This window comes from Sporobolomyces koalae (assembly GCF_050403365.1).
Source record: "Sporobolomyces koalae JCM15063 DNA, S_koalae_JCM15063T_v1_ctg15, whole genome shotgun sequence".
NCBI classification, from domain to species: domain Eukaryota; kingdom Fungi; phylum Basidiomycota; class Microbotryomycetes; order Sporidiobolales; family Sporidiobolaceae; genus Sporobolomyces; species Sporobolomyces koalae.
In genome coordinates, this window is record NW_027481756.1 from 260,958 (window position 1) to 274,825 (window position 13,868).

Here is a 13,868-nt window from a genome sequence, read left to right on the forward strand (position 1 = left end):
CACAGCCGTCCTTTGTTTCTTCTTGTTTGTTCTTGTCGCTCGTCCGAGTTCTCGATCGATGGATCGCATATGTGTAATGTAACAAGTGGTTTTCAGTTGATTCCGAAGGTGTCGCGAAGTCTTACATCATTTCCGTTCGTCACTACGACACAGTTAGAGCTCAGAAAGGTGTGATTCACGAACCGACTGATCCACCGGAACCGTCAGAGTAGATATTCTTCACATGCCCTCGTCCGGCCTGCGGGCAAGGTTTCGCAAACCAGACTCTGGAGAATTTTGATGTGCGAGTGTGATGAACGGAAATGATGTGTCGAGTGCAGTCGGGCTTGCGCGTGAACAGCTTGTTGCATTCTGGGCACTTATAATCCTTGATCCCTTCGTGAACCATTTCGATTTGCGATTTGAGATGGTCCTTACGTGCGAATGCTCGCTCGCAGGCCGGATCAGGGCATGGTGAACGCCTTCTCTGGCGGTTCTCTGGATTTCATGGGCTCGGCAAGGACAAGAGCGGGAGCGGCTTGCTCCATTCCCAAAGCCCATTGTGCCAGATGAAGCTGGCGAAACCGGACCAATCTGTTAGCCAGAGACCAATTAGCTTGCGAATCGAATGAACTCAGAAAACACTCGCCGGTTATAGCATTCCCATTCCCCACCCTCGATGCTGTGCTCTTCCTTGCACTCGCCATCGCATCTCTCTTTCTTGCACTCAGCTCGAAGCCGTTCATTGTGCCCCCTAGTCCATTGTCAAGCTGTTTCGCCCACTGAGTCGCCACCATTTTCCTTGCACTCGCCTCTTCTGGCAATGGAGGTTGACGATGGACAAGGTGGAACGATGAACGGCTTGAAGGCGAGTGCAAAGAAGAGACATACGATGACGAGTGCAAGGAAGAGCACAACATCGATGGTGGCGAATGCGAATGCTATAATCGGTGAGAGAGAAGATACTCAAGGGATCAGACTAAGGAGGAGGCTCGTGTCAAGGGAATGAGAGCCGGAGTCCGAGAAAGAAGGATAAGGAAAAGAGAACTGCCCTCGCGACAGTCGGTGTCCCGCTCACACAAAGCTTCAACTTCCATTTGCATTTTTTCCGACAGCTTGCTTCGACAGCCGAGGTTCGCCAGTATATCGGTTGTATCGCTTCTGTAAGAGTACAAGGTGAAAATTGCGCGATAACTTTACAAAGTCGTTCGCACCAGTTCGAGCTTTGAAATGACCTGTTGAAGGTAAATGGTCTACAGGACTATGTATGTATGTGTTTGGGTGTGATTGATGTTGTGGCTAATTATGCCTAGGCTGTTCTATCGTTTTAGATACTTTTCTACTGTATTAGCTGTATTCAAGCTGTATTGTCACTTTGTATTGGGGGCACATCTCTTTACAGTAGCTCACGAGATCGTCCTCAGTCTATCGCAATGGCAAGTACAGGATCAAACGGGGAAGAATTTGGAAGTGTCTCAGACGGTGATGGTTGATCGCGCGTGGGGACACGTCCTCTCTGTCTCTCTACATCGCAACCTCGTCGGATCTCCGAAACCAGAGACGATATAATGGCGATCCCAGGAGCTGGACCTCTGCCTCAACCTACGAAGAAGGCGTTGGCAGCCCAGAAACGAGCCGCGAACGTCGCGAGCTTGTCCAACTCGAAGAAAGGTCAAGACCCGGCTGCGACGGTGGTCGAAGTCACTCCGAAGCACAAGGTGAGCCATTTCCCTTCTCCCCGATCGCCGATCCTTTGTTTCTTCGAGAGCTAAGGGAATCCCCATCTGGTAATCAAGGACGACGGCGCGAACGGCCGACCCGACAAATCCGTCTACGACAAAGGTACGTTTGCATCCCCCATGCTAGGTTTCGAGTCGATCCTTCTGGAAAGAGCCTGACAAAAGAGTTGGAACACAGAACAAGATGCCCTCCGAGCCGAGATCGATCAAGTTCAAGCCAAACTCGTGAATTTTCTCCCCTCGTGCCACTACTCATGCCCCGTTCTCATTCGACCCATCCTGACCTGGTTGATGTGATTCAGAATGATTTGAGGAACAAGATTTCGACGAGTTCGGTCAAAGGTGGACCTCACCACGAACGCAAGATCGAACTTCGCAAACAACTCGACCAACTTCGTTCCGAACAACAACAGGCTCGAGGAGGTCGAGGCAAGACCGTCGAACAATTGTCGACCATGCAAGAAGCTCTCAAGAAAAAGGTCAGTGGCAGGGCAATTTGATGCGAGACGAATACGTTAGGTGTTCAATTTTTTCCCTTTCCCCCTTGCTTTGGGTTTCTTTTCGGTGCCCCAGATCGCCGAGTTGCAAACCGCGAAAGCCAAAGTCCCTTACAAGACGGTGCAGGATGTCGACAACCAGATCAAGTGAGTTCTTCCTCATCTTTTGCTCTCAAGACATTGGACAAACTTAAACAAGGAACCACTGTGAAAACAGGAATCTCGACCGTCAAGTCGAATCGGGAACGATGAAACTCGTCGACGAGAAGAAAGCCTTGAACGAGATCAGTCAGTTGCGCAAGTCTCGCAAAACGGTCGAATCCTTCTCGACCCTGCAAGCTTCGATCGACAACGACAAATCCAAAATCGACCAGGTGCGAGCTCAGTTGGACGACCCGGAACAGAAGCGTATCGACGAACAGTTCAAGGCGCTCAAGCTTGATCTCGACGAGGTCAACAAGAAAATGGATGAACAGAGCAAAACTCGTGACAGTCTCTTTGACGAGCGCAACGAGCGTAAGTTGCTTTTTCTCTCCTTTCGAATTTGTGACAGCGTGCTCACGATGCGCTTTTCATCGTCTTCCTGGGCGTTGCAGTTTCGCAACAACTCGATCAGTTGTTGGGCAAGAAGAAAGCTTCGGCTCAAGCATTCCGTGAAGCGAACAACAAGTACTGTGCGTCTTTGGATTCCTTGACCTTCGCGACACTCCCATGACAAGCTAATGTGTCTATTTTCCCCGCCATTCGCTCGATTCATCGATGCACATCTTGTTCAGACGACAAACTAAATGCCGAACGAGCGAAACGAGACGAGCGTCGAAGAGAAGAACGCAAAGCTCAAGAAACTTCGCGTCGAGACGAGATCAACCAACAACTGTTGGAAGAAGCGCAAGCGCCTGCGTTCGAACGCGAGATCGAAGACTGTCGCAACCTGATCTTGTTCTTCCAACAACGAATCGGTCAAGCTCAAACCTCTTCTTCGTCGAACGGACCATCATCGTCTGCATCCTTGTTCGAGCGACCCCAAGTTGGAGGAGTTCCGAAACTTGAGCTGCGAAGAGTCGAGCAAGAACTTCCGAAAGGAGCGGTCTTGCGCAAGAAGGGACAACAGGACGAGCAGGACGAGACGGGATGGGGAGGCAACGGAGGCAAGAGCAAGAAGAAGTCGGCACAAGCAGCAGCGAAGAAGGAGGGTTCGAACGAGGGTCAGACGAGCGAACAATTGCTCAACCTGCCATTCGGAACGTTGGCCGCATTGATGAGTCTTGGAATTACGGCACCGTTGACGACGAAGGAGGTCCCACAAACGATCGAGAACCTCGAGAAGAAGAAGAAGTACTTTGTTGACAACCAGGTCAGTTCTCCCCGAACACTCCCGGGAGCGATCTCGGAGGATATCGCCTGAGTCAATAACTGACTGAGATGATGTACTGGTTTTTTCAGGGTCGAGTGACGAAAGAGCGAGTTGCGGCCGTCGAGAAAAAAATTGCGGCTGCCCTAGAATCGAGTACCTCGAACGGCAACGGCAAACGATCGAACGGAACCTCGACTCCGCCAGTCGCACCTGAAATCGAAGCGGTTGCGCATGCTGAACCAACCGCAACGGAACAGGAGGTTCAGGAAGGAGCAGAAGAGGTTGCTGCTCCTCAAGCCGAAACTTCGGACAAGCAAGATCAAGAGTAAAAGCGCAGCGCATCGAGATTGCAGAACAAAAGCGATGATTGGAGGTCGTTTCATCGAGTTACACCACCATTCAGAGCGAGCGAGCATGTCCCCAGTCCATCGTTGCCTCTCAATCCTGCTCCTACTCGTTTCTCACCTTGTCTCTTGGGTCGTCGAAGTACTGCAATCTAAGTAACTTAAAGCATACGCAGGACCAGACAAGCTACGATCGGTCTATGCGCGGGCTCAGCGGCTTCGCTTCGTGATCATCAGAAATAATAACAGTCCGCGGCAGGACGCGAGATGATAGTATATTCAAGGTTGCAGGACAAAGTAGAACGTGAAAAAGCAGAAACAAGGAAACAAAACACAATAGTTACAGGCAAAAATCGAGCGGTGAACCCCTCTATACGACAAACCCTTCTTTCAGGCAGTCACCAATTCGTAAATGGTTTCCGGAGTCAACCCATCGCAGATCAAACCAGGTCCATCGAGTCCCCAGATCGAGGCCCACACACCTTCCCCTGCGATCCCGGTCAACTGTCGGGGTTGACCTGGCAAGTTCCCTTTGTCCCACTCTTCGGCCCAAATCTGTTTGAGCGCAGCACACAGACTGCGCAACCCGAGCAAGAATCCGAGATCGGGTTGATTCGGGTGGGTAGGAGGGAACCGAGCGACGACTCTTCCATCGGGAGCAAACTCTCCCGGTTCGAGTTCGAGCGTCGCGCCCGTCTCGGGCGTGACGAAGTCGTCTCCAGTCGTGCAATGCGCAAAATCGATCAATCGGATCGTGACTTCGCCCGACACCTTGTGCTTCTTGCTGCGAGAGCGTCGATGGTGGTGATGGTGTCGATGTCGACCCGTGTGCTCCTTCTTCGTTTCAGCTTGCGTAGAATGGTGACGCGAGTCGATCCCGCTTCGATCGCCACCCCTCGGACCCGCAGAGCCGCGTGGGTCATCGTTCGAGTCATACTCGTCGTTCGCATCGACGGATCGAGCTCGAGGTCGAGGCTTGTCTTCCTCTTCCTCCTCGTGACGTCGCAGAAGTGTCGAACCGCGAGTCGACGGAGAGAGTGCCATCGAGCGGAGCGGGGAAGGATCGGGCATGCTCGACGAGACTGCCTTGAGCACCGGGCTCGGGTTCGAAGTTTGCGAGAGGACCACCTTGCGATAGGCGTCTTGCACTTCTGGATCACCATCGTAAATGAAGAGGAGACTTGCAGCGTAGAACCGGAATCGATTCAGGCCATAGACAATCGACGCGAGGCGATACAGTTGATTCAGGATATGCGGGATATGGTACGCGAGTATCGACTCGCCGTCATCGAGGAACGACCCGAGGACGTCAGGAAAGTCGTCGATTGAAACTTGACGGCCAAAGTACTTGTCTTGAAAGACGTAGCGCTCCTCGGTAGTCTTGTACACCTGAGACGTCGCGGAACTTCTGAATCAGCACAAAAATTCACTAGAGAAGAACGGAATCGGTAACAAGCTCACCTGCATACCGCAGATGCGGACGCCCAAGTCGTGGCTCGTCGTTTTCGAGCATTTCTTGGTCTGGCTCTTCTTCTTGGCCTCGGTCGCGAGGATACCGTATTGTCTCGTACCCATCTTGAGATCGAGCACACAGGGTTTCTTGAGATTTCCGGTCAAATCTTCCATGAGGATAAAGTTTTCCTGACGAGGTGCGGCAGTGTGATCGCCTCCGTCTGATTCGTAGCCTGTCGGTTCCTCCTCGGCAGATTTGGGCAAAGATTCGCGAGGCGGTTCGGGTTCGTTCGTCGTCGTCGTGGCAGCAGGAGAGGGAGGGTTCGAGGCGAGCACAGTTCGATCAACTTCCTCCATGTCGTCCATCTCGAACATGTCATCGTCACCCTCAACTGGATCTCCCTCGACCTCGGCACTGCGAGCTCTATCGTATCTCCGAGCCGCGTCGAGCACGGCAGGCTCCGTTAATCGCCTGCCGAGCGGTGCACCCGCCCGATCATCGTCGTTTGCCTCGCGATCAGTACGTTTGACGGGGACTTTCGAAGGCTTGTTCGCCTTAACGCCGACGTTACTCAGTTCGACTGCACTGTGAGACTCGCGAAGGACAGGCCGATGTCTGAGCCGATCGAGCATCGGGTTCTTGATGGGAGATGTTCCAGGAGTGGCACCTTCCGTCTTGATACCGTCCTCGAAATTTTGTGACGACAAGAGGTCATTTGTGCTCATGCCCCTCTTGACTCTGCGTCGATTCGATTTCCACGCGCCACTTCGACGTTCATCTCGTTCGCGAAGTTTCGGCGAATTGAACACTTCGCGCAATACCTGGGCACAAAGTTTCGTATTGAGCGTGGTTGAACCGGTTCCACCAACATGCGGGTTGTTGCCGAACGAGGAAGAGATGGACGGGGCTGGGGAAGGAGTATCTCGTTGGGGCGACAACCGGCGATGCAGGAGAGTGTGAGGGAACAAGTCGGCGGGAGATGCGCCTCGACCGCGAGAGGCAATGTTGGCGAGTTCGGCATCAGTCGGGGTCGAATTTGGGGTGGGCGGGATCGCGTTGTGATTTGGCGAGAGCAGCGGGAATGCTGGTACGGTCGAGAGTTGAGTCGGGGTGTTCAGCGACGACCCGTTCAACGAGAACGACGAAGGGTTGAAATCGGGCGAAGACAGGACTCCCCCTGGGGAAGCTTCTCCGGTCGTGTCCTGATCGGTCGACTTTTCGCCTGTCCCGGTTCCGGTCAGCGCTGCGATCCCCTTCTTGGATCGCTTGCGGAACGATCGCCTCAATCCTCTGCCTTCCTCCCACACCATGCTGTCGGGGATAATGTGCTTGTTTTGCTCAATCGTCACCTCGGGAACCTCTTCACCTCCACTGCTCTGCTTTTCGCGGAAGATGCGACGTGCAGGAGCAGCGTTGGGTGTCGGTGCAGCGTCGGAAGGTGCCGTATCCTTGTCCGCAAGATTTTGACCTTCATCAGTAGACATGGCTTGCGGCGGCGCGCGACGGTAGGTCACGTTGAGGACTCCAAGATATTTCGGAGCGAATCCAGTCAATCGCGGCGAGGATCGCTCGACCGCTTCGTAGAACTGGTTCTCGTTCGAGGTAAGGGGCTGAACATGAAGATGGAGCGTGAGCGAAGGGCCTTCAGGGGCAAGGAAAAGGTAGATCGAGAGAGCGCGCCGCTCACCTTGCACACTGCCTTTTTCGAAAATCGGAAAATATGGTTGTGACCTCCAACCTGATGGCGGTAAGGTTCGAGAGGGATCGTTCCACTCCTCTTGCCATCACTCCCGATCAAGTGTCCTTTCCAATCGTCCTCCCTGCCCGCTTCACGTCTCATCGAGACTTCTCCACCTCCGTTCTGATCGAGCCGCTCCTGCAAAGGTCCTACATCGACTTCGTATTCTTCCTCTTCGCCCTCGTCCTCTTCCTCTTCTTCCAACATGCGAGAATCCTCGAGGCGGGCTGGATCGGCATTTCGAGGAGGAGCGGAAGTGGCAGACCAGGGTTCGTACTCTTCATCTTCCGTCTCGTCGTATTCGTCGTCATCGTCCGTACTCGTCGACGATTCCGTCCAATCTTCACTGCTGCTCGTACTTCCGGTCCAACTGTCGTACTCGTGCGCTTCACCTCGACCTTGTCCATGTTCATCCTCGTCCACGTTCAAGACCTCGTGCTCGTCCAATCGAGAGTGTTCATCCTCATCCGTACTGTCTTGGGTCGATCTCGAATGTCTCCGTCTGCGATGTTCACTTCTCGAATGACTTCTCGACGAAGCGATCGATACCACGACCGAGTGACTCGCATGGTGCATACTGTGGGTCGACGATGCCACCTCGACCTCGTCATCATCGTCGTCGTCATCGTGACTCGAGTGCCGATCTGACTGATGAAGAGAAAGCAGGTCGTGATCCGGAACGAACGAAGTTGGAGGAGGGTTCGTCGGAGATCTGACTTGTTGCAAGAGAGCAGCTCGATCATGAGCCGTTCTCGGAGAGTACAACAGTTTGAGCGCATGTTGTGGAGGTAATGGAGCTTGAACCTGATTGTTCTGAGCTGGCGAAGATGAAGATCGAGGTGAGCCGATGGCAGTTCCTTCTTTCAGTTCAAGGTTCGCGATTGCTTTCTCCAACGAGGTCGAATCGTGTTCAATCATCGTCCTTCTCTTGCTAGTTGTCACCGTGACAGATTCAGTCAAGGTGCGGTCCCCTTTGACTCGTTCGGCTTCAATCTCGTCCTCGCCTCTCTCGTCAACTGGCGAGGTGGTCCATTCGGTCGAGACAGGTAACGGTAGCGCTGGCTCTCCGAGTCCGGTACCAATGCCGAACCCTTCCGTCGCGACAAAGGGTGCTGCCGACAATTCGGGAACCGGACTCGCGAGGGCAGACGTAGGTGCCGGGTTCGAGAAGTTTGTACGAGGAGAAGGTGTGGGCGAGTACGCCGAGTACGAAGGAGTCAGGTGCGGACTGACCGGTCGAGAAGTCGAGAGTCCACTCGGGAACGGGTGAGGGTGCTGAGCATGGGACGGCAGGTTGAAGTAGGACGAGGACGAGTGAGAATGTAACGGAGGGTGATGAGGTTGTGACGAACTCGAAGCTTCGCGGTACGAGCTCTTGTTCGGACTTGTCATGTGAGCAGGAGAAGGTGAAGCGTTCGAGAGTCGAGATGAAGGTCGCGAAGGCGGTCGAGATGAAGGGCGCGAACCGGCATAGTGTGGACGAGGGATCGGGGCGAGAATGGTAGCCGTCGCGAGCGGGGTCACGAGTGGGGTCGAGTACGTGATCGTGGTCGCGTCACTGTAGTACCGCTCGAGGGGTCGGTCTGCCCGGGTCGAAGTCGACATTTCGCGCTCCTTGCCTTTGAGCGATGAGGGCGAAGGCCCCGAAAAATTACGGACACTTTTACTCGGACTTGCAAGGACGTGACGCTTCGTCTCGTCCTCCTCTGTGCTCGGGAGAAGGGTCGATTGTCCTCCGCTCGCGCTGCGCGAAGTTTCTTTGAAGAGCTGCAGACTGACACTCGCTTTCCTTCCCATCCCCGCGCTCGTTGATCCTGACGAGTGGGAAGACGACGACACTTGCCCATGGTGGTGATGGCTTGACGACGGAGCAGGCGGACGTAAGATTGTATCGGTCGAGCTGTGGCGCGAAGACCGACTCGACGGAACGGAAGCGTCAAAGATCGAGCTGGGCGCGGACGAAGGGGCGGCGGACGAGTTTGGCGAGGTTGTCCGTGGGGAAGGATGACGAGGCGATCGTGGTGCGGGCAAGAACGCGGCAGGAGAGACGGGTTCGATCGACGACGACGACGAGAATGGCGACGGAAGATCCTGGAGGAGCGCAGGCCGGATTGGAAGTTGTTCTCGACTGGTTGTAGGTACTGGAGGCTGCCGTGAGAGGGCAATAGCAGCCTGTACAGGACGACAAGGTCAGATCTCGGGTTACAGGCGCGATAACGAAACCCTGGGTGTTTCCCTCTACCAGATTCAATCAGGAGCGAGTCGTAGGGATAGCGATAGCTACAGAGCTCGGTTGTACGAGTAAGGGGAAGTGCTCTCGAGAGAGGCGAAGGCTGCGTCGGATGAGGGGATCGGTCGCGACGCCACCATTCGACGACCTCGATGGGACTTGCAGGATAGGCAGACAGAGATGCAGATGTAGGGGACTAACCTGTTCGGGTGGATCAAGTTCAGGTGCCATGGTGAATGGAGTGGCCCCTCTCGAGTCTCCTGTCCGGGTCGTACCACTCCCGCTCTCGGCTCTCGCACGCGCACAAACTATACCGACAGTCGTTGATTCCTTCCGGGTGAGGGTCGGGTGCGGTGAACTGGCGTCGAAGAGGGATGAAGCGTAGTCTAGCAGGATCTCGGCAGGCGGTGCGGGAATCAAAGTTAGACTAATGTTATTATTATTCGATTGCAATTTCATTCCGCAGAGCTTCGGAACCCGGCTCTGCGCATTCAGACTCTCTCTCTCTCTCGCCTGTCCTATGCTATGTTTGCACAGTACAACTAATATCAATTAACAGCCGGTATTGCATGCCCGAGAAAAAATCGAATATTCCTCGTGCGCAACTAGAATGACCTGCAACGTGCTCGCTGTTCTACTGCAACGAGTGACTATAGACTTGTCATCGCGATCCGTTAGCCCCTCAAATTGAAGGCTTGCACTAAGGCCACAACTATTGCCGCGCTTCGTCGGAACCGGACTCAAGCGCACGTTGCCTTTCGAATCGACGAACGTTCTCTCCTCGACCAAGGCGAAGATTCAAAACCCTTCGAGATCAACCTTGATCGTTCGTAAACATTGAAACGCGCCTGGTGCGACCAGTTGCTCGATAACCCTTGATCCGTCCTCGACGATCACGCGTCAATCATCGAGAGTTGAGGACGATTTCTGGTTTTTTTTGTTTGTCGTCGCGTTTGTGATCTTGAACGGTTTTTGAGCCTCGACATTTGAGACGTGTCCGATGGTTTCGCATGACGCGAGAAGCTCTTCGGAGACCGAGATCTCTCGTAGAGAGTGAAGACCTTGTTTCGAGAGACGAGCGTTAGACAGGTAGATCTGAGAATGCACTTCCATGGAGAAGCGTCGACTCACCTGGTAGACAACTCTTCTCGTCCAAATCTGGATCTGTCCTCCACGTCGGCTCTCACGGGGAGAACCGCCCTCCCCTTTCCTCCTCCTTCTTCTTTCTTGCTTCTCTCGCCAACCCTTTTCTTTACATCCCAGGTAAAGGTGGTAGATCTCCGACGAAACTGTCCCGGTTCGGACTCGTACCAGGAGGTTTCGTCCTTCCAGGTTCCAAGAACTTCCAATCGTGTTTGCCCAGTTTGATCTCTTCAATCTCGGCCATTCCAATACTGCATAGAAAAATACTCCCTCTCATGTCAGCTTGCGTCTATCCAATTACGAGATGGAGTGAGAAAGAGAGTGATTACGCACCGGAATTGATCTTGACAAGATTGCATTTCTGAATACAGTTCGTGCACTCGTTCCATGTAATACGTATGTGCGAGTTCTCGTAATTGCGGAGCTAAGCAGTCCAAACGTCGTCAGTCTCGAAGTATTAGAGGGAAAACACAAGGGAACGAACCTTGAGGGGGTAAAGGTTTCGACCTGAATACAAAGAGGTTAAATTAATCCTCGACAAAGTTTCAGCTTTTTTCTTCTTTCTCGGGTAACACGATCAAGGATGAGGTTCTGTTGGGGCAAGACTGACGGATCTCGTTTGAGGACTTTGGTCAATACTCGATAGGCACTTTCAAGATTCTGAGATCCCGTTCCATGTTTCATCAGCAAACAGATCGACTCTCCTCTCGAGAGAGATAGCGGCGGAAGGAACAGAACTCACGTTTGGTTCGTACCATTCTGGACTGACGTCTCGCAACAAGACGTGACCTTGAAGCAATCCGGATACCGAGTGCCAATCTTGAGTACCTTTGGCGTACGATGCCTGGGCGACCAGGACTTTCTGGTGGGTCGTCAGATTCCTGAATTGGGCGAGTTCGGTCGGCGTCAGGAGTGACACGTCTCCCGGAGGTTGGTACGCCATTTGGTCGAGTTTGTGACAAAGGTTGAATGAAATAGAGGTGCGCTAAAGTCACACGCGCGCATCTTCCAACGCTAATTCATTTATTCAGTTCCTTCTCTCTCGCAACTTTCCGCTTTGGTTTGGTAGTTTGGCCTTATAAGAAGGCCGCAGTTGGAATCAATCTCTCTCTCTCTGACTTTTCTCTCTCTGACTTTTCGTATCGGAATAGTACGGAAAATCTAAATGCAGCTCGAGTCGACTAAAGACCCAGGAGAAAACAAAAATCCTGATACCGTCCGCGCATGTCTAGAGGTCAGCGCGACAAGACAAGTGACCTTCAATCATCGCAAGTGCAGCTCCAAGTGCCCTGTAATCATATGGCTCTTTCGAATCAGCACCTACGATACACACTCGTGACAAGAAAGAGAGATTATCTTACCATCCCAATTCGACATTGCCAACCTTCTTGCCCATCCACACTTGACGTTCCTCCTCGAGTTCGTACCCGAGACTCAACAGACTGTACATGAAGGTCAAATCGAGACAGTACTCGGGTCGATCCGACAGTTCTGCGAGCGCGTCTTGGTTCTTCTTGAATCGGGACCAGTTGGAACTGTCGCGACCGGCACACACGTCCGAGGTCAACTCGCGCAAAGCCGAGATTCGGAAAGGTGATTCGAGTCCGAGTGGAGCGATGCGATCGTAAAAGTATGACAACCTTAGCGTGCGAGTCAAACTATCAGCACTTTGTACTGGGGTTTTGGGCGAGAGAAGAGGTGTAAACTGACGCCCAGACTTTGCCCGCGCTGAACACTTCGGTCATTTTCGGTTGATACACTCCCGCAAATGCACACGGAGGATGTTCACACATGGCGTCTTTCGCGATCATGACATCGACGACTCGCCTGCACGCGTCGAACCCAGCTCCCGTGCCGACCATCGTCACTTCCACCTCGTTTCTTCCGGGAGGGTCGAGTTTGACGACTTTGGTTTCGCCTTGGAACATGCAAGGGTTCGGGATCCGGTCCTTCTTGGTCAACTGGTCCCACTCGATCGGTTGACCTTTCGGTCCGGCCGACCACACGTACGAGAACGCGACGAGGTTGTGTACCGCTCGACGCGCTTGCATCAACCCGTATCCCAAATGCGAGTGTTGGTACAACACGTGATCATCGCCAGCAAATTCGAGGTCGTACACGTGGTCCCCCGGTGCGAGCGACGAGTGCGATTTCGGGTCAAAGATGGGTTCAAACACGATTTGGGTCGAAGCGCCTCCTAGGTCCATCACGGCTGCAGATCCGGCAGATGCAGGTTGGTTCGGTCCGATTAGACCCAGCAACTGGACTCACGAACGAGATCAGAAAATCACGGATTTCGAGGAAGATTCAGAGGATAGGACTGACAAAATTGATCGTAATCCACGCATAGACGCCTTTTCAGAGGTCCAGAGTTTTCGTTCAGTTGATATGCAGGGACAAAGTGTTCGGAACAGAACAGGATAGAGCCAACTTACCCTCGTCTTTGCCGTCCATGACAACGACTCCATCTTGAATGACCGAGAAGGGCCAGTCGTGTTTCAACCACCGTTCGACCTCGTCCAGAATCTCTTGACTCTGTTTCTGTCCCAACAATCGCAACCCGGCGGTCGCCTTGACCGCGATGGGAGTACATGCGCGTTCCGCTTCTGGAATGCCCGCTACCGCGTGGTCCATCAAGCCTCTCAACGACTCGGCCGCTTCTCTCGGTTTGCCCTTGTAGCTCGACAATCCCGGTTTCGTCGTAAAGAACCCTTCGTCCTCGAGTTTCGGCAAGGCAGCTGGATCCGGATCGCAGTGACTGAACGTGTACAGGTGCAACCTTGATCCGGTCGATCCAGCATCGATCATGAGCGCATACGATTTCGCCTTGTGTCCCGGGGGTGGGGTACACTTGGTCGAGGTCGACGTACGGTGATCTCCCGGTGAAGCTTGCTTCTGAGGAGACGAATCGGGTAGTTGGTCGAGGTTGACATTCTCGGATTGTTCGAGTTTCGATTTGTACCCTTCTCGACCTCCTCCTGAAGATTTTCCAAAGAAGAAGATCAAGAACAGGACGGTCGCAGCGGCGATCGCGATCCGTTTCGGAGTGAGGGAGCGCAATGGGTGCGATTGAGGCGTCTTGTCCGATCCACGCAACCCATTGCGAGTCGATCCGTTCGAGAGACCCATGTCGTCGTCGAGGTCGGTGTCGGACGAGTAGTCTGCGTTCGAAGGAAGGTCGGATCGAGACGAGTTGGTTGCGACCGAGAGCAGTTTGCGGGCAGGCGACGACGAGGGCAAGGACGACGAGACGACGTGCGACGGCGGGAAGTGTACCATTCGCTACTAATACTTCAACTCGGCTCTGCTGCTAGGGCTATCGACAGAGAGAGCCCGGGGAAATGCGATGCGACGTCGGAGAGTGTGAGCGAGGTTCAAGGTCAAGCACACG

General features: G+C 53.5%; 4 protein-coding genes across 4 annotated transcripts; 1 reads left to right on the forward strand and 3 right to left on the reverse strand.

The window, feature by feature from the left end:
- Positions 1-1,547: 1,547 nt before the first annotated feature.
- Positions 1,548-3,898, forward strand: JCM15063_004603 (uncharacterized protein; the record flags this gene model as incomplete). The annotated part of the gene is made up of 9 exons (XM_076678596.1): positions 1,548-1,697; positions 1,776-1,821; positions 1,897-1,943; positions 2,021-2,197; positions 2,292-2,362; positions 2,433-2,731; positions 2,812-2,889; positions 2,992-3,569; positions 3,659-3,898. 9 exons carry the CDS (start codon positions 1,548-1,550, stop codon positions 3,896-3,898), a joined length of 1,686 nt encoding a protein of 561 aa, XP_076534340.1.
- Positions 3,899-4,303: 405 nt separating this feature from the next.
- KCS1 (inositol polyphosphate kinase KCS1) lies at positions 4,304-9,565 on the reverse strand (the record flags this gene model as incomplete). Its single annotated transcript, XM_076678597.1, has 4 exons — positions 4,304-5,302; positions 5,375-6,976; positions 7,054-9,276; positions 9,536-9,565. 4 exons carry the CDS (start codon positions 9,563-9,565, stop codon positions 4,304-4,306), a joined length of 4,854 nt encoding a protein of 1,617 aa, XP_076534341.1.
- A 1,021-nt stretch (positions 9,566-10,586) lies between these two features.
- Positions 10,587-11,420, reverse strand: JCM15063_004605 (uncharacterized protein; the record flags this gene model as incomplete). The annotated part of the gene is made up of 5 exons (XM_076678598.1): positions 10,587-10,728; positions 10,811-10,901; positions 10,962-10,984; positions 11,088-11,137; positions 11,220-11,420. The coding sequence occupies 5 exons, from the start codon at positions 11,418-11,420 to the stop codon at positions 10,587-10,589; spliced, it is 507 nt and encodes a 168-aa protein (XP_076534342.1).
- A 285-nt stretch (positions 11,421-11,705) lies between these two features.
- On the reverse strand, positions 11,706-13,756 carry GDA1 (guanosine diphosphatase; the record flags this gene model as incomplete). The annotated part of the gene is made up of 5 exons (XM_076678599.1): positions 11,706-11,766; positions 11,839-12,117; positions 12,188-12,738; positions 12,803-12,831; positions 12,913-13,756. 5 exons carry the CDS (start codon positions 13,754-13,756, stop codon positions 11,706-11,708), a joined length of 1,764 nt encoding a protein of 587 aa, XP_076534343.1.
- Between the last annotated feature and the right edge of the window lie 112 nt (positions 13,757-13,868).